This window comes from Rana temporaria, chromosome 3 (genome assembly GCF_905171775.1).
Source record: "Rana temporaria chromosome 3, aRanTem1.1, whole genome shotgun sequence".
In the NCBI taxonomy this organism is placed as follows: Eukaryota; Metazoa; Chordata; class Amphibia; order Anura; family Ranidae; genus Rana; species Rana temporaria.
This window is the reverse complement of record NC_053491.1, coordinates 169,455,115-169,476,653: the sequence shown is the minus strand read 5'-3', so window position 1 is coordinate 169,476,653 and position 21,539 is coordinate 169,455,115. Positions and strand designations below refer to the sequence as shown.

At 38.0% G+C, this 21,539-nt stretch overlaps 1 protein-coding gene across 12 annotated transcripts in view; it reads left to right on the top strand.

The window, feature by feature from the left end:
• FOXP2 (forkhead box P2) overlaps positions 1–21,539 on the top strand; it is a 334,297-nt gene that overhangs the window by 300,524 nt on the left and 12,234 nt on the right. For 9 of the 12 annotated variants that reach the window (XM_040343792.1, XM_040343790.1, XM_040343798.1 and 6 more), the window contains one exon: positions 8,140–8,229. The exons of the other annotated variants lie outside the window; for them this stretch is intronic. In XM_040343792.1, coding sequence (XP_040199726.1) covers positions 8,140–8,229 — 90 coding nt within the window. The remainder of the gene's footprint in view (positions 1–8,139; positions 8,230–21,539) is intronic. 12 annotated transcript variants of the gene reach the window in all.

The following is a 21,539-nucleotide window of genomic DNA, read 5'->3' as shown; positions in this document are numbered from 1 at the left end:
ATTTTTGACAGGAATGTAGCATCCTTGTCACTTCCAGTGAGTTGAACTGATGTATCAACCAATTTAAGTTTCTTTTGTAAGCTACTAATCTCCCTATCCTCATTTGATTGAGATGGACAAAGGCAATCAGGGCTCCTTGTATAGGTAGTGTGGAGGACTGAGCATAACCACCCAGGGACAGGGATTGGCAGGTGAAAATATAGAATACAAAAGAAATAGGGCAGCAAATGCAGCCATCACATTTAAAGGCTGGCTAGCTGCAATAACTTACATTTTTATGTTTTGGGTTTAGAATAGATACATCCTAAAGTAAAATTTGTAGTAAATGGTGTTGCAAAGTTTATAAAATAAACTGTTTGCCAATTTCAATCAGTAAACTTTAAGCCTTCAGTCACACTGAGGGCTGTTTTGAAATCGTGCAAGTTCAGCTGAACTCGCACAATTTCAAACCGGCATTTCAGTGCGACGTAGAGGGCGATTTTACAGACATCTGTGTGGGTTTCTTCACAGATGTCTATTGAAACCACCCCCAAAGTTGCCAAAAGCAGTGCAGAAACTACTGTTGGCAATCAATGTGGAGTCGCACCGATTCGGATGGTGCCATTGCCGGCAATAGGCTCCGATTTGGCATGCAGCTTGACATGTCAAATCGCATTTAAAATTGGCCCAATGTAAATGTAGGCTCTTTAATAAGTAGATGTGTCTATGTGCAGTCATGAATCGGTAGTCAGAGCAGTACTGATTACATGTAAAGAATGGCGTAAAAAAAACGTATGGAACAAGCAGCAGGTTCATAATGCATATTCATGAAAGACTTTAATTGCAAACAAGAACACGTTTTTTGTAAACAGAAGCATGTAGTATGCAAAAGCAGCAATGATAAGTTTTGCACATTCCATTTATTCAAATTTAAACACAAACAATTGTGTTTTTTTTGTTGTTTTTTTTTGTTTTGTTTTTCTGTTATTTTTTTTGTTTTTTTAATGCTCCTGCGTTCAATGCTGCTGGCATCTGCCCTCTCATTGCTGTTTCCCTGAACTTCTGGTCCTCACAGGAAAGAGTTAACAGTGAACAGTACAGTCTTCAGTCAGTCTGCTAGCTTTGAGAGGAAATGAGGAGAAGGAGAGAGAATCAGGGATGTGCCTTGCCATCCTAGTCTATGGGGCTGTATGTTTTTATGGATGCTCTAGTCCCTCCATAGGATGCTGCAAGTCAAAGGAGCCACTCTGAAACAGGAAACCTGTGGCAGTGGTCATGATACCAGCCTAAAAGATAAAGACGCCACAATATTAGCAAGTGATTAACCACCCCGGTGGTATGATTATGTCAGATTTTTGCGACTCAACGCGGTACAATTGTTTTGCATAGAAATTTGGCGTTTTAAATTGTAGGTCTGTAATTCTTATTCATAACGCAGTTAAATCTTTCCATACAAGAGTCTAGTAAATATCCCGGGTATGATAAAGTTTGAAACACTAAATCATACATTTTAATATAATAAATAATTATTAATAATTATAAAAAAATACAATATAAAAATAATAAAATGTATTTACCCATGATTCACTATCGCTCTATTCTGCAAGTGTTCTAATTTACTATCGCTGTTTTCTAGCTGTTCTAAAACCACTTTTGACGTAAAGGGACACTTTTTGGTTGTCATGGCCAATCTCAAGTTTCCAGGCAGAAAGAACAGTATATATAATATAAAACTGTGTGCATGGCACTGGACAATCAATCTGTAAGATTACAGTGTACTGTGTGTTACGAATGTAGTACTTTTTGAATTTGCCGCCAGGCTCCGCCCCCATGCGTCGCTAACAAGGGCATCAGGCGGGGGACACAGCCCGCGAACACAGGCGGGGGACATCGCAGGATCCTGGGGACAAGGTAAGTAACCTGCACCAGGATCCTGCAATGCAACCCCGAGTGTGGCTCGGGGTTAACGCTAAAGGTACTGAAATTTAGCCCCAAGCCTCACTCAGGAATACCCACAGGGAGGTTAAATCATCTGCTGATTATGCTACAAAAACTGAGGGTTTAGTATCACACAAAATTAATTCAACTTATATTTTTACCAAATTAAGTGTTATTTCTTAATATTGTAGAAATAAAGAAACAAATATACTTGTGCACATGAAGGAATCGCATGAAAACCAAATTGCAACAATCCCCTCTATCCATTATTGAATCTTTTTGACAGGGTAGAATTTCCATCACTGGAGCCTGTTGACACACAACCTTTTTGTTCCCAAAGCAATATATTTCTTCTACGATCCCCAGTGATTTCATGAATGTATTTCTCTGGTTTTAATCTGACATAGAATATTGTCAAAACGGGTGAATACTTTGTATATCTTCTTTGGAGGATAAACACATTTGTTTTATTTTTGGAATATATATATTTCATTTTTCTATTTTCTATAGTAGCCACATGAAATGGATAAAAAAAATTGGTATATAAAGTGTGTGAATAACATTTAAGATATAATTGTAGTTTAGTGATATCGGGAAAAAACAAAATGTGGCCGCTAACTATACAAAGTGAATTCTTCTTCCTCTTTGCCTGTGCCACTTGTATGCACAGTTTTACTGTGTCTAATGATAAATCCAGTCCTGTTCATTGACCTCATACATTTACGGTCTATTCCTACCATTTTCTATATTGTTACTTATAGTGCCACACATACATGCACTTTCTGGCTCTAATTGCCACATTACATTTTTCCATCCTTTTGGAAAATATATTGTACACTTTAAAAAATGTAGTTCTTAAATCTTTAACAACATTAATATTTTAAGTGTATCCATCTTACACAGTATGTCTGTCTCGAAATCCATATTTCTTAGCCAGCATATTACTAGAAAACATTATCTTTTTGTATAATTAGAAGACATGTGCACACTGAAATACTTTGTTTTCGTCCAAAAAATAAATTTATTTAGTTACTCCCGAAATTCGTTTTTATTATGTTTCGTTAAAAAATGCATTCTTCCGAAAATCTGAATTAAGGTCAAATCTGTCATGGAAGGCTTATGGTGTCTGTCGAAAGAAGATTTGGCGGAGCAGCTAAACTGTACGACGCCGCAATCGTACATTTCCGGTCGATTGTTCCGCCTACAAGCTATAGAAGAATTCTAATGTTGTATGACACTAGTAATAATTATATATATATATATATATATATATATATATATATATATAAATTATTATTACTAGTCAACTAACATTCTAATTCTTCTATAGCTTATGGGCCGAGCATTTGACTGGAAATGTACGATTGCGGCGTCGTACAGTTTAGCTGCTTGTCGAATCTTCTTAGAACTTTCAACAGACACCATAAGCCTTCAGTGACAGATTCAACATTTGTATGTTTTTCGCTGCTTCATCGAATCTTTGTCGTTCATGTCGAATGGTCTACCCCAACACTGTCTCTATAATGTCAAATCTTTCCTCTCTATGTCAAATCTTTCCTCTCTATGTAGAATAATCTTGGACTAATAGAGTTAAGGTTAGGCACATTTGACCACAGGTTCGATAGACACAGATTGCTATTGTCAGCATCATGTCGATCTCCTATATATATGGAACTGTTGTAGCAACGAAAACAAAAATAAAACATTTTTTATTTAGGATCTTTTGGATTCTCATTTTCGTTTTTAAAACGAAAATACCCGAAATTCGGACGAAAATGCATTTGAACGAAAACGAATGCACATGTCTAATAGTTAGATCAAAAGTACAATAACATTTTTGCATACAGCATTCCAAGTAATATTTTCATTCAAGTGACTTTTACATATTTGTAACAGTCAAAAATGATTTTTAATATAGCATTAAACCCTATTTTGCACCCTGAGAGATTTTCAAATGTGTCTGTTATGTGTGCAAGCTAATGCTGAACTAGTCACAGATGCTATATGAAAATATGGTTTATTGAAGTGCCATTCCTCACAGGTGCACATAAATATTCAGAGTATTCTTACACATCATTTCATTAAATATGCACATCAGCTGAGTTAACTGTAACAACAAAAGGAAATCATAGTGACTTCATGAGATGAAGAAATACACATTATTTTCAAACACTATTCTGTATAAACACAGAAGACATACAGGTCTGTACAGCAGCTCCAGTCTGTTGTAGTGGCTGCACAACCCACGTGTGGTCAGCTAGGATGGAGAGATCCCAACTGAGAGCCATGCAATCAAGAACCATGAATCCACAGCACTACATTTCTGCCACACTTTTTTCAAAATGATGGTACCAGTCTGGGCCTAATTCAATTTGCACGATTAGAGATACAGCAGTCTGATTATCTGACTAATAAATACATTATATATTTTATATAATGTATTTATTAGTCAGATAATCAGACTGCTACTATATGTATAAAGTATTGGAACACATGCCTTTACACACACATAATTTTAATGGCATCCCAGTCTTAGTCCGTTGGGTTCAATATTGAGTTGGCCCACCCTTTGCAGCTATAACAGCTTCAACTCTTCTGGGAAGACTGTCCACAAGGTTTAGGAGTGTGTCTATAGGAAAGTTTGACCATTCTTCCAGAAGCGCATTTGTGAGGTCAGGCATTAATGTTGGACGAGAAGGCCTGGCTCACAGTCTCTGCTCTAATTCATCCCAAAGGTGTTCTATCAGGTTGAGGTAAGGTTTCTGTGCAGGCCAGTCAAGTTCCTTCACCCCAAACTCTCTCATCCATGTCTTTATGGACCTTGCTTTGTGCACTGGTCCAAATCATTTGGTGGAGGGGGATTATGGTGTCGGGTTGTTCTTAAGGGGTTGGGCTTGGCCCCTTAGTTCCAATGAAGGGAACTCTTAAGGCGTCAGCATACCAAGACATTTTGGACAATTTCATGCTCCCAACTTTGTAGGAATAGTTTGGGGATGGCCCCTTCCTGTTCCAACGTGACTGTGCACCAGTGCACCATATGTCTGAATATGTATTATGTAAGAAATAGGGTAAACCACCCCTGTTGGAATAGAAAACACTAACAATGATTCAAATTGTTGAAAGGCTTTATTTTGAAATTTGTGGAAAGTTTGCAGACTGTCACATTGCATTTTTCTACTGTGCATTGGTATGTAGCGGAATGGAACTATTGCAACTTATTTAGTGGCACAGTGTATATGGTCATTGATGTGGACTGTACATGTACCCACTACATACATACTGCTTAAATATTCTGATATAACAAAGCTCTGCATAGAAATATAGAAATGCAACTGAAGTGTTTGCGAAGTTGCTCACATGCTGAATTTATTTTTTTGTATTTATAATTTGCGATGTGCCATTACCTATTAGGGCTGTAAAGTGCCTGTTTATTCACTGTGTACAGGTGCAGATCCCTTTGACTCCTTTTCCCACAACTCCCTGGTTTACTGGACATGCCCAAAGAAAATAGGTTCCTCAGCTTCCCTCCCTCAGTAGCGCAGAGAGGCTACTCCTAAGGGGTAGAGATAGCTGGGCCCATAGCCAGGTGAGCGGTCCTCCACTATCACAATTTTTCCAGCTGGAGGAGGTGCCACACGGAAGACCCAACTACTGTGGGGAGTTCCTCTCTGAATTAGACCAGGGTAATCTAGCTCTAGTGGGGTGACATACATGTTCCTTTGAGCCTTTGATACCTATTTTCTTTTGTTACCAGAACTACCCTAGACTTTACTGTGAAGGGTGCTGTTTATGAGAAAAATCACAAGTTGCATTGTTCTGTTTTACTGATGTAATCATTCGTAGCTAAATGCTGTTGTTATTCAAATAGAGATTATGCTATGTAGCCATGTTACCCTATTAGAGTCACAGAGTCTGTGTTTGTGCAGCTTTGATAATTTGTTTTAATTTGCAGTATATGTATGCTCTTTGCCATTCTGAACTTGATTCACACCATTGCTTCAACATTTGCATGTGTTTGATAAACTGCAAGTTACAGTTACTCCCTGTCTGATCATTTGGCCAAATAACCTGTACGGCTAAAGGATCAACTAGTATAGCTTTGCAGTTGTCAAACAGATATAACTAAACACTTGTAATGCTATTTTTTAAACCAAAAAGCAAACATTTATTATAATACAGCATACCTTTACCTGTTTTTAGATGTGAATTTTTTTTATGTTGTCTTTCTTTAATTTTTTTACCTGGTGATCTGGCTAGTAGCTCTGTTGTTTTTTCAAAGAACTAGCTCTCTTGCATATGTAACAGTTACAGGAATGAGAATTTTTACCACTGACATGTAACTGTAACTGCTTATAACCTAATTACTGGAATTTGGATTCAAATTGTTAGTGCATCTAACACTCCCTTCCCCCCAGACTAACAATTCTGTTGTCCAAAGTTGCCCCTGTGCTCTAATACAGGAGGTGTGTTACTGGCCAGATTACCAGGTGAAAACAGAGGGGAAAAAGCATAAAAAATAGAACTAGTGCTGCCACCACATCTAATGATTGATAAGCTGCAATATATTACATGTTTGGTTTTGGGTTTAACCGCTTCAATAGCAGACACTTTTACCCAACTCTTGCTCAGGCTAACTTTCAGCTCTCAGTGCTGTCACACGTTGAATGACAATTACGCGTCCTGCAACACTGTACCCAAACTACATTTTTATCATATTTTTTTTCACACAAATAGAGCTTTCTTTTGGTGGTTTTAGTCACTGCTGTTTTTTTTGCTAAATAAACTTAAAAAGCCTGCAAATTTAGAAAACAAATATACTTTTATTTTTTTTCTGTTTAACATCTTAAAAGAAAAAAATTGTTCTCCATAAGTTTAGGCCAAACTGTATTCTGCTACATGTATTTGGTGAAAATAACCCAAATTCATGTTTTTATAATTTTTTTGGTCACCTAGTGTGACCAGGGCAATACGTTGTTACCATTGTAACACTGTACTACTCTGGGGAAGTGATCAGGATTTATTTTTCACACACTATGATTGCTTATAACTGTGAATTTTACAAAAATAATGATATATAAACTCCTTTGGTTAAATTTGATGTAAATTATGGAGCTATGAAGGAGACCATCCTCATCCCAAAATGTGCATCTCACATGAAATGACCATATTCTCAGTAGGAATCACATGATTTCAGGACTGGACATTTCTTTTGTGATTCATGTTGAGCATATAGTCATTTGATGTGAGAAGCACATTTTCGGAATAACGATGGTTTCATCCATAGTGCTACAATTTACTTCTGAAGGAGTATGCAATGTTTCAGCATTTATATACAGGTTTAGGAGTAGATTTTACCAAACCGATGATATGCATAGTAGTGTTGTATTAAATGGGTTGGCAAAAGAAGATGTTTACTTAAAGATGCACTCATTGTCAAATAAAGGCAGGAGATTGTCTTGTGTCTACGTGAAAGCAAGTGCATATTTTAACATTGTGCAGTCATAAATACAATTCTACATTTAGACTTTTTATTTACAATATTCTAATCTTGATAATCAACATTGACCATAAAAAAAATAACTTTTTGCAATGAGGTAGCAAGGCCCTTAAAAGACTTGATCTAGCAAAAGAACAGAGTAAAACTACACATTTTGGTGTTACTTAGTTTGACCTTGATGGTGTTGGTCCCGTGTCCCCATTGTCTAAGCTGCCATCTTGGCCATAATTTGGCAGTATATTGGAGTCACAATCCTACTATATAGTTTTTACACTGGAGAATGTGGCTTTGTAGGACCAGCACCAGCATGGAGAAAGCATCTAGTAACTACCTAGAGTAAGTAAAAGCATGTGCAGTGTTTACTGTTTAGGTGTCTTCTGTATGTCCTGTATTTCCTACAACCTAAAGTATTTACTTCCAAACATTTTTACAGTTAATGTTGTTTTTAATCAGGGAAATTTGTGTAAACCTTATATATAGTTTTTTTTTTTAACTTATATTAGTACTGCTATGGGAATACATAGGGAGTCAATCATTTCACATATCTTCTTTCACATGTTTTTGCTATGTTCTTTCTAACATTTTCAGTTCACAACTCTTCTCTGTCCCAATCATATCTACTTTTTTGTGTCTTTTGGCATTCAGTACAGTCTTAGTTTGGGTCATTGCTATTACTGTGTATTTTCCTTTTACATTGTTCCAGTCCCCTGTTGTTGCACTTTCAGATCATTCAAGTTCCTTGTCACTCCTCTTGACAAAAGGATCATTCCAGTCCCCTGTCATTCCACACTGAGATTGTTCCAGTGTCTACAACGGTGAGCTTATTATGCTTTAATGTGATTAAGGGGTAGGTGGGAATTAACAGTAACAGCAAATTAATAATGGCATTATAAAATCATATTTTGCATGTGTGGAAAATTTGATTTTGTTTGAATATAAAAAAAAAACTGATCTCCCCCAGCTGCTTAGGCAGTACATCAAATTAAAACTATTTTTAATGTCATGATCAGTGTCATAGGTCACTCTTTGGAACAGTTGAGTAGTGTTTACGCAATTATCAGAACTTGAATTTCTGTTTGTGTGGTATTTTGTAGAGTGGCAGAAAGAATATATTGACCTAAAATGTCATTTCTATTCTTTACAATGAGATCAGATTGTTTTTTCCTTTTTATACATGCTGTGCATGAAAGATTCATTGTCAATAATAAGGATTTTTTCAGTATAGAAAGGGTATTGCATGAGTTAATCTAGATCCCTAAATGTCTAATTTTACTTTCTTGTCTAATGTGCAGCATTAACACCTTATGTGTTGTCTGTTCTTAATTTTCCAAATTCGAAGGGTTTTTTAGTTTACATTATGTGTTCATGTTCTGAAAGAAAGTATTTGGGACCTAATCAAAGCTCTAGGAAAACTGCCAAATATATATATATATATATATATATATATATATATACACACACTAGTTGTGTGTGTGTGTGTGTGTGTGTGTGTATATATATATATATATATATATATATATATATATATATATATATATATATATATATATATATATATTAGTGCTGTCAGTTAAACGCGTTATTAACGGCGTTAACACAAACCCATGTTAACGCCGTAAATTTTTTTATCGTGCGATTAACGAGGCGGCGTTCGGGGGTTATACCGGGATGATGCCTGCAGCCGCAGGCATCATCCCGGTACCGTTGTTTAGAGCGGGCGATCGGCTATCCAAACATAACAACCGATGTGGCTAAAAGCCGCTCGGTTGTTATGCCGGAGGAGCGGGAGGGGACATCCCCCCCTCCCGCCGCCTTTCGCCGCTCTGACCGGGCCTCCCGTCCCACCGGGAGACCCGATCCTCCTTCCGGTGCCTTCTGTGTCCAGGCGGAGACTGACACTAAGCCGTAAACGGCTTTGATTCAGTCTCCGCATTGAAACCACGGAAGCGGCGTCATGACGTCACTTCCGGTTTTCTCGGCTGCCAATGGCGCCGGATTTAAAAAAGTACACAGTATTCAGAATCGCCGTTTTCGGCGATCTGAATACTTTGAAGTGCAAAGGAGGGCTCGGAGGTCTTTTAGACCCCGATCCCTCCATAAAGACTACATTCCTTGTGACAGCAATAAAAGTGATCAAAATGTAAAAAAATAAAAAAACACAATTTAATATTATAAAAAAAAAAATAAGAAAACAAAAAAAAAATTTTTTAAAGGGTGAACCTCCTTAATCGCGCGATTAATCGTGAGTTAACTATGACATTAATGCGATTAATCGCGATTAGAAATTTTAATCGCTTGACAGCACTAATATATATATATAATGTGTGTGTGTGAGTACACCCCTCACATTTTTGTGAGTATTTTATTATATCTTTTCATGTGATAACACGGAAGAAATTACACATTGCTACAATGCAAAGTAGTGAGTGTACAGCTTGTATAACAGTGTACATTTGCTGTCCCCTCAAAATTACTCAACACACAGCCATTAATGTCTAAACCGCTTGCAACAAACGTGAGTACACCCCTAAGTAAAAATGTCGAACTAGGGCCCAAAGTGTCAATATTTTTTGTGACCGCCATTATTTCCCAGGACTGCCTTAACCCTCTTGGGCATGGAGTTAACCAGAGCTTCACAGGTTGCCACTGGAGTCATCTTCCACTCCCCCATGATGACATCACGGAGCTGGTGGACCTTGTGCTTTTCCACCTTCCATTTGAGGATGCCCCACAGATGCTCAATGGGGTTTAGGTCTGAAGACATGTTTGGCCAGTCCATCACCTTTACCCTAAGCTTCTTTAGCAATGCAAAGGGAGGGGATCATGCTCGGCTTCAGTATGTCACAGTACCTGTTGGCATTCATGGTTCCCTCAATGAACTGTAGCTCCCCAGTGCCGGCAGCACTCTTGCAGCCCCAGACCATGACACTCCCATCACCATGCTTGACTCTAGGCAATACACACTTGTCTTTGCACTTCTCACCTGGTTGCCGCCACACACGCTTGACACCATCATGTCAAGACCACAGGACATGGTTCCAGTAATCCATGTCCTTAGTCTGCTTGTCTTCAGCAAACTGTTTGCAGGCTTTCTTGTGCGTCATCTTTAGAAGAGCCTTCCTTCTGGGACGACAGCCATGCAGCCCAATTTGATGCACTGTGCGGCTTATGGTCTGAGCACTGACAGGCTGACCCCCCACCCCTTCAATCTCTGCAGCAATGCTGGCAGCACTTAAATGTATATTTCCCAAAGACCACCTCTGGATATGATTCTGAGCACGCACACTCAACTTTTTTTGTCGACCATGGTAAGGCCTGTTCTGAGTGGAACCTGTCCTGTTAAACTGCTGTATGGTCTTGACCACTGTGCTGCAGCTCAGTTTCAGGGTCTTGGCAATCTTCTTATAGCCTAGGCCATTTTTATGTAGAACAACAATTCTTTTTTTTCAGCTCCATAGAGAGAGTTCTTTCCATGAGGTGCCATGTTGAACCTCCAGTGACCAGTATAAGAGAGTGAGAGCGATCACACCAAATTTAACACACATGCTCCCCATTCACACCTGAGAACTTGTAAAACTAACAAGTTACATGAGACCGGGGAGGGAAAATGGCAAATTTGGCCCAATTCGGACATTTTCATTTAGGGGTGTACTCACTTTTGTTGCCAGAAGTTTAGACATTAATGGTTGTGTGTTGAGTTATTTTGATGGGACAGCAAATTTACACTATTATACAAGCTGTACATTCACTACTTTTACATTGTAGCAAAGTATAATTTCTTCAGTGTTGTCACATGAAAAGATATAATAAAATATTTAAAAAATTTGAGAGATGTACTCATTTTTGTGAGATACTGTGTGTCACACACACACACACATATATGTGTGTGTGCGTATATATATATATATATATATATCATTTGTATATTTATACACACACACACACATATACACAGCCACCCAGGTGACAATCATCCCCTGGTTCAGCTTTTAACTTCCAGTGTTACTAATGGCCTGAACAAGGTAATAGTGTAGTGAATTTACTGGAAATCTAAGGGAGTGTGAATCATAAGCCTGGTTAGAATGAGAGATTTCCCCTTTAAAGTATACCGTGCGTCCACTTTTACAGCCAAATTGGGATAACACCTACATTATATTTGTTACATGTTTCCATTTGCATATCATAACTCATAACTAGCTAAGAGAGAAATTGGGGAGTTTTGTTTGCCACAATTAACCCTGTAACTCCTATCTGTCCCCTAATTGTACATTGCAAGCTGTGCGGAACAAAACAAGCTGCCTATAGAATCCATTGTATAAGCCTGCTCCAAAAAAAAATACACAGTAACTTTATTTATTTTTTAATTTTTATGTATGTTCTGTGAATGGGAACACACAAACAGTATGTGTGTTGTGGGGTCTCAAATTTGAATGCAAAGGTAGAGATACACTTTAAGGTAATCAACAACTAGTAGTGCATTCCTATGCAGCTGGTTATTGTATGTTGCATGTCATTTGTCCAGAATTAATATTTAAATAGTTTGAGTTAGTCTGGTTTAAAAAAAAGACTACCCAGTTCAACCCAAATAGAAAAAAAATTATACTTAACAGAAGTTACAACATTTTCTTTGTTGCTATTACATTTGCATGCTTTTTTATGATTTTTTTTTTTGTTTTTAGATATACGTATTGAAAGAATAATCTCCCAAATTATATCTGGGTTATATATGTCCACCAAAATAAGAACCATACTGGTAATCTATGGCCTCATAAAGAAGCCAAAAGGGTAGACGAGCTAGGTACTGGAATGCACACAGAAAATCCTCTCTGCATGCTTCCAGCACAGAGACCGAGCTGTCAAAGTTCTCTAGTAATCATTGGGAGCTGGCAGGATCAACTCCTGATCATGTGACCACTGTGACATCCAATCAAAGTGGTCGCTGATCATGTGAACCTTCCCACCTCCTAGGCATAATACCCCAATTAAAGGAATGTCAGGGCTGGGCAGAAAAGGGTTATGGTGATATGCTAGTAGTTTAATAGAAGCAATTGAAGTTGCCATGGCACTGAACAAATCACAGTGACCAATTACAACTATTGAAATGTTTGTATGTCTATACTAAAATGTATTTATTTATTTATTTATATATAGATAGATAGATAGATAGATAGAGAGAGAGAGAGAGAGAGAGAGAGAGAGAGAGATGATATTGCCCTCATGTTGTAAAGTGCTGCACAAACTGTTAGCGCTATATAAATCCTGTAAATTAAAAATATATATAAATATACAGTAGATATCCAGAACATCTGTCCAGTACAAGTATGGTTCCCAACATTTTGTCACTTTAATAGCTTCTTTATACCAGATACTGTGAAATGCATATGCAAAAAAGAGTGTATCATATTATTGTAGCTTACATCATTGCATTGATTTTATGTGCGTAAAATAGTACAGCGTGCTGCATTTTTTTGCACACTAGCGCATCGTAATGCATGTCACTGCACCACAAATGCATGTAATTATAATTCAATAAAAGAAACAATAATACCAAAAATGTCCGACAAACGCACCGCAAATGCATTACAAATACATATAGATGCGCAAGTGGAAATTCACAATGAATGCAGGGATTGCAGGGCAAACCAGCCCAAAAAATGCCGCTAATACAGAAAAATGCCTGATGTTCCTGTCAAAAATCCAGTAAGCTTCTACCTTTCTGTGCTCCTAGGGTGAAAACCCTCCACTATATATAGATACAGAGCAGTGAGTGATTGTCACCCTAGGGCAGAAAGTACTGACGGGTTACAAGGTAAAAAAAAAAGCCTTACGGCTGGGTTCACACCTAAGTGAATTGAATGCGGGTTTCCTCCGCATTCAATTCGCATAGCAGGAGAATGTGACTGGCTCTCTGTGGAGCCGGTTCACATATCTCCGCAGCAGGTCCAGTGCGGTGAGCTGGAAAAACACGTCCTTTTTTTGGTGTGTTTCAGGTTCTATTTCAGCCCAAAATTTGGGCTGAAATCAGACCTGAACCGGTGAACCAGCACGCATCAGACCCCTGCTGTGAGCCGCATGCAGGGACGGTGTGAACCCGGCCTAAAAGGAAAAGTAATGCAGTCACCACATCCAAGCATTGGCGAGCTGCACTATGTTACATGTATGTTCATGGATTTAGATACACTGATCCTCATTTATTAAATTAATTGGACATGCTCACTAAGCAAAATACATTTTGTGAAAGAATACCCAATCACATGCAAGGAAAATATTAAAATGGATTTTGCTTACACAGGATTGCATTGATTTCCCACATTCACCAAAGTAAATGAAAATTCACATTGCAAAGTGAACATGTTCTACTTTGTTCATAAATCAGGTTATTTGTTTACTATGTTGAATCAGTTAGAATCAGGATAAAACATGACTAACCCTTAGACCCCTTTCACACTGAGGCGGTTTGCAGGTGCTACTGTGCTAAAAATAGCGCCTGAAAACCCGACCTGAAACAGAGGCTGCATCTTTAGAGCGGTGAAGGAGCGGTGTGTTTACCACTCCTCCACCGCTCCTTCCCATTGAAAGCAATGGGAAACCACAGCTGTACCAGCAGAGGCACATTGCGGGCAGTATTAATCCTTTTTTGCCGGCTAGCGGGGTGTAAAACCGCAGCGCTAGCGGCCGAATACCGCTCCAGTGTGAAAGGGGTCTTATTAGATACTGCACATTGCATAATATCAATACCGATTGCAGTCAATCAATATATACAAAGTTTTAAAACATGTACTCTACCTTTTCTAGAAGTGCCCATCTAATTCAAATAACCTCATTTACAGAGTGTTTTTTTTTTTCTTTGACAAGAATGTTAAAAGTTATAGTAATTTCCCATGTAGCTAATGTTATCCAAACTATATAGCTGCAAATTTTGATGACTGACCCACACTAATAACAGTGACTCCTGCAACTTCTACTTCTGTGGCGGCTGGTGCTCAATATAGGGGTCTCGCCCCATACTTGAATTACACTACATCAATTGAAACTGCCTGCCTACATAAGATTCAAATTTAGGACTGTATTGCACTTTACAGTGATTGGATAATGATGCCAGGTACACCTTATGAAATGCAGTAAATGTAAAGTTGCAATCGGCGAGCGTACTTTGTTGCAGATCATATGCAGGCAGCTGTGGAGGGTGGCAGATGTGTAGCTGATGAACCTACACCCTATATGCCACCATTTAGCACCATCTGCAATTTATTTCTCTCACCACACAATTTGCTCTATTTTAAATATACCACATATTCTGGGCTCATAGTGGGGTTCAGTTAGTGGGGTTCAGTTAGTGGCATTAACCAAAGTAATGTAAAATCAATGTAAAATGAGAACCCCTTTACAACAATGACTATATATATATATATATATATATATATATATATATATATATATATATATATATATATATATATATATATATATATATATATACATACACACAACTAAGGTGTACATGCACGATTTGCTACAGAATTGTAACAATTCCAGAGTAAATGCAGGAATTGTTACAGAAAAACACTTGCCTTACTCTACGTCTATTCAAGATTTTCACATAATGCTATATGTTGCAATTATTGGAAATCTAAACTTTGTGAAATGTTTTCATATTGTAGCCAGATATTTATGAGGTGTAATTTAATACTGCATAATGTAGGACTTCAATCCCGGGATTTGGATAAATACCTTTGCATCTGACATCATGGGAACAACATTTCCTGGATATCCATGTTATGGCTATATTCTTTATTTTTCTAAATCTAGTAGTAAATCTGACAAACTTTTCATTTTAGAGACTTTTCTGATGTTTTCTTTTTTTTATGCCCAAGGCTAGGTCAGAATTGTCTGAATCCATTTACTTTGTGATCCCTAACAGCTGTCAGATCAAAATAATATTTAAAAAAAATTAACTTTGTTTGATTTAAAACACAGCTATACAGGAAAAAGACATGTGCCCAGGATTATAGAAGTGTGACTACGTGTATTATCATCAAGCATATTCTTAAAAGCTCCTTTGTTTTACCTTCTGCTTCCTCTATATATGAGGAATGCATATCGAAGGATCATATTATTGTCCTATGGGGTTATTAAGGCTTATATTCTATATTGTAACTGACTGCTAACCTATATCTTACACCTTTTGGACATCTTACACAGACCATGGAAGAGAAATCTAAATCTGTTTAGGATTAATCGTTTATGTTCCTGAAAGCAGAATAACATTTGAAAATTCTATAACTTTTTAATAGTTTTTCCGAAGACAGTACCCCTTTCTGTAAAAGTGTAGATCCTTCTCCTTTTCGTAAACTTCTTGTTTTTACATGATTTTCTTGTAACATACTTTTATCGAAAACTCTTGTCATGCCTTCTGAGCTGAAATTTTAACCTAATACAAAGAAAGGGAAACCAAAATCTATCAGTCCTCTGTCCTTTACATAGATATACTGCATTTACTTTCAAACTGTGATAAAAAGTAATTACTAATTTTGCAAAGATTAAAGATGAGATAGAAATTATTAAAAGTGAAAGTGTCATGAGACGTAGGACAAGGACATGCAATCAACATTAGATATATTTTTTAAATAACAAATATGTCATACTTACCTGCTATGTGCAATGGTTTTGCACAGAACAGCCCCAATGCCCCTCTTCTGGGGGTCTGCACACCTTGCTCCCCTTCTATGGTGGCACTCATGGTTTCCCCCCATAGGGCACTCATGTGGGCTTGATCCCAAGTTGTACCATGTGTCTATGGCCACACACACACAGCGCGTCTTGGCTTAACCCCCTCCACTCTTCTTACTCTGGCTGTGATTGACTGCAGCAGGAGCCAATGGCTCCCGATGCTGCCTCCATGTCCAGTGAGGAGAGAGGGAGCGCAGAGAGCTGCTCTTGGGCACAGTTCTAGGTCAAGATCAGGCTCAAGTATGGGGGGGGAGCATTACACAAAAGGTTTTTCACCTTAATGCAATGAATGTATTAAGGTAAACAAACCTGAAGCCTTTACAACCACTTCAATTGAAAATCGAATAGTTTATTTCCCATGCTAAGTTTAAAAATCCATCGTCTTGCCAGTACAGATCATAATATGAATTACTTTCAATACATCATAAGCCTAGCAAAGGGCAATTCATTGAGTGAATCACAATTCTCTACGCTTGTCTCACCGAAAAGAATGACTTTGTAATCTGTACTGAGATAACATTTTATTTTTCTGTTCAGCATGTCAAAATGTTCCTTTGGGTCCTTCTCTTGTACACAAGAGTACAAATAGTTTCCCAAGCTATGGAAAATCCTACTTTCAACAGTTGCCACCAGGACAGATTTTCTATAAATAGACTTAGGGGCAGATCCACAGAGATCTGCACCCGCGCAGCGTATCAGAGATACGCTACTCCGTAACTTTCCCGGCTTTGGTTCGAATCCTGAAAGATTGCGCACCGAAAGTTACGGCGGCGTAGTCTATCTCTGGCGGCGTAACGGCGCGTAATTCAAATCGGCGATTAGGGGGCGTGTTTCATTTAAATGAAGCGCGTCCCCACGCCGAATGAACTGTGCATGCCGTGCATTGCGCTAAATGACGTCGGGATGGACGTGAATTGCATCCATCCCGATTCACGGATGACTTGCGCAGAAAAAAAAATTCAAAATAAACACGGGAACGATGGCCATACTTAACATGGCAGATCTAACTATACGCGACGAAATACCAGCTTTAACTATACGCCGGAAAAAGCCGACTAGACACGCCGTAAAAAAATGCGCCGGCCGCTCGTACGTTCGTCGGAAATAGCTAATTTGCATACCCGACGCGGAAAACAACGTGAACGCCACCCAGCGGACGCCGAAGTATTGCATCTTAGATCCGAAGGCGTACAAGGACGTACACCTGTCGGATCTAACCCAGATGCCGTCGTATCTTGGTTTGAGGATTCAAACCAAAGATACAACGCGGGTAATTTGAAAGTACGCCGATGTATCAGTAGATACGCCGGCGTACTCGCTCTGTGGATCTGCCCCTTAGTTTTTTTTCTCTTGTTTTGGAGGTATTCATCCACTTTCTTACTACTATTACCAGGTAAAGGCAGTGAGTGTAATCGTCCCATAGCAGTAACACCAATAAATTGAAACCTGACAGAAGTTCTAACACTTCCTGACTGAACTGCCATATTTGATAGATTTAAATATATTTGCCAGGCCTGTTAAATTTTCACATTTTGCTAGTAGCAAAACAGTTTCACAAATCACTGTAGTTATATGCAGATATTTCTTACTTTTCAAATGAGTTTTAATTCTGTTTAGCCAGAATTAAGTCTGTGATTTAATCACTTCTGCCAAACTACAGATGTAGACTTATGATTCAGCTTTTCAGTGTGATGTGCCAGACATTTTACTTCTAAGGTACTCCATGGTCAGAATAAAGCCCTGAGACCCATACAGGCATAATCAAATAGTGGACCACAGGCTGTATCTGGACCGAGTCACTGTGCCATCTGGACCCACTGCTGTCATTCCATTTAGGTGCCGTTTTCCCCCCTCAGCTGCCGCTAGCGCTGTCATTGTCACAGAGCTGACATTGGGAGGCAGCATAGTGCTGGACGATGGGTGGGAGCTGCAGTTAACTGGTTGCTAGGATGTAGGGTGGTCCTAGCAACTAATCACAAGCTGGTTAACAGGCAAAATTGTGTTTGAGCATGCAGCAGTCTGCCCTGGTAATCTGGTGCTATCGGAGTGTGTTTATTTTTGATGTTGGAACCTCCTACTTGCTGACTTGGCAGCAAGCATGATGTAAATACAGTAAATGCTAGTACTAAAAATTTCTCACAGCTACAGATCTGATTCATACCTGCCTTGTAATTTTTTCATGAATGTGATGATCCAAGAAGCAGATTTTTACAGCACAGATACAGCACCGATACAGTGGATTACAGTGAAGAACTCAGGCCAAGGAACACTGAATGAATGTTCTTGTTTTAACATAGTTCATTGCATTACAAAGAGTAAAGTAACATGGAGGTATAAAGGGGATCAGCCTCAAAACAATCATAAAACTTTCCAAGTCTTGTTTTGCTTAAGGATCAGCTTCCTCAAAGGGGCATAATGGTCTCCAATCTTCAGGGGTCTTCCTTACCAAATGTACAATAATAATTATTGATAACAATTAAAGCAGAGGGATCTGAGTAATCTGTAGCAAATAGGTCCAGACAAACTGCTAAATGCACAGATAAAAAACATATTTGAGAGCTCTTTTATCTGCCAGTGGATTTGTATTTCGGTATATTCAGTCCTGAGATTTGTGCTGCTATGCTCCATAGAACAGTCCTGTCTGGCAGGGGAGAGGACCTGATCTTTTTCTGTTGCAGTTTCACTGTCAATAACAGGCCTCCTCCCCAACCCCCCACCCTGTGACTGAACTATGAAAGGAGAAGCAGCGGACTGATGAGCTCATCTCTCCTTCATTCTGCTCTCTCCGCCTACCAGCATGCTCCTTGCACTGTGGCACACCTGATTGGCTCATTGTGCTCCCTTTCCTTCCTTTTCTCTTAGCTCTACTGTACAGAGACTGCAAGAGCCTGTTATTAAGCCACATTCAGGTATTCACGCGGCTTGCATTTAGGAATACATTTAATGATGTATTAGAGATTGCAGAGCTGCATTTGTGTCTTTCAGATCTGCTTGAAGTTCAGCTTTAACGGGAGATCTGCATGTACTTGAACCTGATGTGTGCTTTATTTTGTACAGATGAATTATCTGACATCTGCTTTCCCTTGTAAAGAGGAATTATTTATATAAAATATTACTACTAATAATAATAATAGTACAACTATTACATGATTTTGTATTTCTATGCTGAGCATAATGTTCCCCGTGATGACGATTATTCAATGCTTCAACACCTATAGCTTGAGAAGCCTCTCCATATCAAAGCGATTACCATGTTTTAGCAATTCCATTTTTTTTTTTGTTCTCTCTAGCTGTTTCATGAGCTGTCATGCTAACAATATTTATTCTACTCGCTGACTTCTTGGGTGGATATATCTGTATTCTAAGGGGAGGGTTGCAAGGTAGATTTTGTATCCACAAATGTACTTTATGTATATGTATGTAATAGACACGTACATCTAAGTCAGTGTTTTGACATTTTGCTCTAGATAAAGATGCTGATTTTCTGTATTATTCAGTAGCTCTGGCTGCCACAGTTTTGTTAGACATGAAACCCCGATTGTTAACACTGTGGAATATATAAATATTTATTAACTGCATAGGTGCAGTTAAGATCTCTTTAATTTGGATGTCACAAAGAAATCTCGAACAGCTAGAATAAAACATGCAACTATTGTAGTCTTGGCCTTCGATTCAAATGTATTTAACTATTGTTTACAGTGCTCTCTATTTCTTTTTTTTTTTTTTTTTTTTTTTTTACTTAACATGTAACAAAGTGACTTGGAACTCTGTTATCAGGTGTATTTTAGGAAATATTTTCTAGGTCTCATAGGGGGGCTGATGTATAAAAAAAGGAGTCAAGACCCAAACAATTCTTTCAGAAACCTTTTTGGTTGCTTTACTTTACCTTGTTTTGTTTTTTTTGTGTTTTGTTTTTTTATATCAACTCAATGTAAATACTTTTTTAAGGGCATACAGAGTTTAACATTTGCTGTCACAATACAGAAAACATCACAATTGGCAAATAATATAATCTGAGATATATATCTCTTCACTGATTTAATGGTTATTTTGACATGCATGTTTCTCATTCAATTATAAATAGTTAAATGACATGGCTGTAGATTTCTGTATTGTAGAATGTATTTTACATCATTAGTTTAAAAGTAATTAACACTTCAGACAAATATAAAGAAAACACAAATTCCTGCAGCTTTGTTTTAAAAAAACTATTACTAAAGGAGTTGATAAACCAATAAATTGTGTGATTATTTACTTCAATTATCTAGTCATGTGAAAAGCAAATTCCTGATTACTTATTTCACCTGTATGATTGGATAATTGTAGTCAATATTAATAAAAAAAAAGCTGAGCCCAGGTCACTTGATTTTAGTCTTGTGTAAACACCTATACAGCAAACCTCAGACAGAGGAAGGGACAGCCCTAGAAACCAAACAGGTATGTCACATTCTTCAGATTGCTGACAGTATAAGAGGACAGAGGGTCTAGTGAGGTAAGATAACCAGTCTACTACTTCTGGTGTGACCTAGCTATATTTCTTAGGTCATCAAGCTGGCTTTGCTGTCTGGTAGGACTGTGTAAATCTCAGGAACAATTAGACAGAATTAGAAATCTTTTAGCAGGTAAATCAGTTGGTGTGTGTGCATTTCAACTGTGTACTTATTGTTGCCTAGTGGTACACAAATTATGTTTTTTTCTTTGCATAGTGAGAGGTAGCAGTAATAAATATAGTATGTACACATGCTATCCTGCAAAGAAAAAAAAAATGGTGTCATTTGATCACATTCTGCTCAATGTAACCTTATGACAAAATATGGAGTGTCTACAACACCAGTGATCTAATTGACTCTCTAATCTTACTTTGGTAACCTAGACTCCTAGAAAACATGGACATGTATGAAAATGTCAGCTTTGTTTTTTTTCTTTATCAAAATAACACAGTAGACTATGCACATCATAAAAAAAAAGGACATTGAGCTCTGCAGAGCGAACTTTCTAAAACTGATCTGAACGCATCCTGTGGTGTTCTATGTACAATTGTGCACTTGACTAAGGGATGCACAGAATGCCCAGGGTTAGGTTATCTATAAAGCATAAAGACTTGACCCCCTTCTCCCCTTCCCAAATTGACCGGACGACAACATATTATTTGGAGTCAAATGGCCATAGCAGCATTTTTTATTACAAAACAATTAAATGCAACAATCAAAAAGAACAATGGTAATGCATATAATACAATCAATGCATAAAAAATAAACAAAACCTCAGCTTAATCCTACCCGCTAAGGTCTTTGAAGGCCTATTTACTCACGACAAACCGGTTGTATCTGTCACCCTGTGAAAGACCTCCAGCCGCAACTTCCACCCGCTCAGGGACAATTAACACTTACTACGA